The 2,912-nt window shown below is 43.4% G+C and overlaps 1 protein-coding gene across 1 annotated transcript; it reads right to left on the reverse strand.

The window, feature by feature from the left end:
- Window positions 1-224: 224 nt before the first annotated feature.
- LOC147883972 (uncharacterized) lies at window positions 225-2,579 on the reverse strand. The gene is made up of 6 exons (XM_087399170.1): window positions 2,469-2,579; window positions 2,006-2,090; window positions 1,809-1,893; window positions 1,527-1,602; window positions 1,320-1,390; window positions 225-822 (listed from the first exon to the last, which is right to left on the reverse strand). The coding sequence occupies exons 1-6, from the start codon at window positions 2,577-2,579 to the stop codon at window positions 414-416; spliced, it is 837 nt and encodes a 278-aa protein (XP_087255296.1). The 3' UTR covers window positions 225-413.
- Window positions 2,580-2,912: the final 333 nt, after the last annotated feature.

The raw sequence follows: 2,912 nt of genomic DNA on the forward strand, positions 1-2,912 counted from the left end.
TTTATCATAAGTGGTGTGGACATTATTGATTTTTTTTGCTACTATTTAGAACATTTCAAGGTGAGTAAAAACATGGCATATAGGCTTAGTTAGAAAAGTTCATCGAAATTTAATGAAGTTTGAATAATCTTGGAGTTAAGTGCCTACTAAGAGATAACAAAAGAGTGTTTTGATGAAAGAGTAGAAAGGCTTAGAAATTGGGGTATGGAAGGTCAATCAATCTAAGACCAATCTGGCATTTTGTGGTGTGTCAATCTGACTGTGTGCCTGTGACATCTGTGGGTGAAGTTCATAGAAATTCAATGAAGTTTGAGTAATCTTTTTAGAGTTTAGTACCTACTGAGAGATAACAGAAGAATGTTTTGATAAAAGATTAGGATGGCTTGGAAATTGGGTGTGGAAGGTCAATCAATCTAAGACCAATCTGTGTCTGTGTGATAGTTTGTGGATCTGTCAATCTCACTGTGTCTGTCTGTGTCAAAGTGAGTGTGTTCGTCTGTGTCTATGTCAATCTGAGGTTGTGTATCTGATGAGATGTGAGGGTGTGTATCTGATGAGATGTGATCTCTCTTAAGTGGTGTCAAATTGACATTATCGATTCTCTTTGGCACATTTTTGAATTTGGAAAGGATGAATCGTTCCTTGGGTGGTGCAGCAGACATCTTGCCTTCAGTTTCTCTGAACCTCAAGATTGAGCTTTTGTTCCATGCCGGACACTTGAAGTTGGGCTTTTGCTCCGCTGGAACATGGGGATGCTGCATATTCATCTTGATCCATTCATCCGCGTATCCATATTCCATCACCTTCCACATTTCTTCGTTCCTGAGACACAGTTAGATTACAGTTTCTGCTCACATCAAGATATAATATATTGCAGCAGCAGGGGTAAAGATGAAGTGCGAGGATCATCTTCATTACCGAACAAGCAGATGTCCACTTTGGATCAGGCCAAAAACAGCCAAAAAACAACAGTGATGCACATCAATCAAGGGAGAAAAGAGAGATGCAGTCAAACGACAGTAATGCAGATCAACTTATAGAGGGGGGGAGAGAGAGATGGAGACAGAGAGACAGGCAAAGAGAGCACAAGTGATGCCAAACAACAGTGATGCACATCAACTAAAGGAGAAAGAGTCAGGCAGACACTACAATTACTTATCACTTGTGGACAAAGGCAGAAATACTTGAAAAGTAGTCGTGCACATCAAGCATTCAGAGGAGGAAAGAGACCTTGAGCAAAGCTCATGCAAATCATCTGCCCGAGAGAGATCGGGAACAGAGTACAGACAACATAAACAAAAAGACGAAAAGAGTATTACTTTTCCCCTGGTCGGCCATAGATGTAATTCGGATCCAGCTCTGACGGAAGTTTTGAGGACGGAGACTTCCCCTGCGGATCCACTTGCAGCGAGTTACTAATCAATTCTCGATTCAAAGCTTACGCTTCCAAAACATATTCGTGGAATTCAGAGATATGCTTTTGCATCAAAATCTGTAACAAACTGCGAGCTCAGAAGATTGCTTACAACTCGTCTGCTGATGTGCAGTCGTATGAGATGTTTGTTTCGGAACGGTCGCTGTTGGCAAGCTTTCGAGACATGCCTAGCACAAAAAATTGGGGCACAAAAGAGAGGATGTGGATGTCTGTGCACTTCAAGTTTGCAGAAAAGCAAGGATCTGTTAAATCGATTGATTCGGTAACAATATCCTAAAGCAAAACTTGTCGTCTTCCAAATTTTCTGTGTTCTACTCCGACTGCACAATCCAGAGACAGTTTGACCGAAAACGACATTGGTTGGATGCATCACCTTATCGCCGCTAGCTTGTTCATAGCCAGAATGTCTGGTCCTCTCTTCCTTTCGAGGTCCGGGGTGTTCTCCTTGTGGACAAGAACTGTCTCACATGCAATGTCTAAGCATTTCGCATATTGAAATCGCACACTCTAATCGGATGCTCAATCTCGACAATAATAACGACTAACAGAAGCAGAAAATCGAATTTTCACCTTCGCGTACGCCCTCCTCATCAAACTCGTTGCAAATTCCGAAAATCCACTCCGGGTCGGGAAGGTTCATGGCAACCTGCTTAGGCTGCAAGACGACAAGAGAGGCCAAAAGAAATGAGAAGGCGAAGGGATCCATGAAAGCATGCAGGCAAAATGCCAAATGTTCTCTGAACTTTGCATCTTTTTCGATCTTTGCAATCGTTGAACCGCCCTGATCTCTGCATATGTATAATCTCTCGTCCTGATCTTTGCATTTCTACAATTTCCTCGAGACAAGTGTCATGAAAGGCACGGTTTGCCTGCCAAACGTGCTCTGATGTTTGGATCGTTTTCGATCTTTGCATCGTGGAACCGCGCTATTCTTTGCATATCTATAATCTCAGGCCCTGATCGTTGCATATCGATAATCGCGCGCGCGCACGGTGGTTTTCCTGGGAAACAGAAAATCGTGGAAGGCACTCACAGCTCCCAATGGTGGTTTGACGAGGAGGACGTTCTTGCGGAAAGAAGATCTGAAGGAGCCGATGCGAGGCTTGTCATTTTCCTCGTAAACGACATTCCCAGAGCTCGCCATTTGTGTGTGTGTGTGTGTGCCAATGGAGCTTTGCTCTCGAGATTCTGAGAAACGCAGCTGGCCGCTTGTTATTATCAAAGAAGAAAATGGTTATTTGTTAGCTTTTTGGCCTAGGCCTCAATAATCGTTTGGCTTAAAAATCAAGCATTTCGTTATTTTAATGTTCACTTCGTAACCGCACCTCCCCTTTGAAACTTAAAATTCGTTTTTGCCCACCCTCCCTTCCACAAGGGAAAATTCATTCTTGGCCTGCCCTTACTGGGTTGCCTTAGAGGACCTCCCTGCTTCATAGATTCAACAGGGCCGGCTGCCCATCCAACAGCAGGGGATGCT

Source organism: Dipteris shenzhenensis, chromosome 27 (genome assembly GCF_047967505.1).
Source record: "Dipteris shenzhenensis isolate YYH24624 ecotype China chromosome 27, Dip_SZ_1.0, whole genome shotgun sequence".
NCBI lineage: Eukaryota > Viridiplantae > Streptophyta > Polypodiopsida > Gleicheniales > Dipteridaceae > Dipteris > Dipteris shenzhenensis.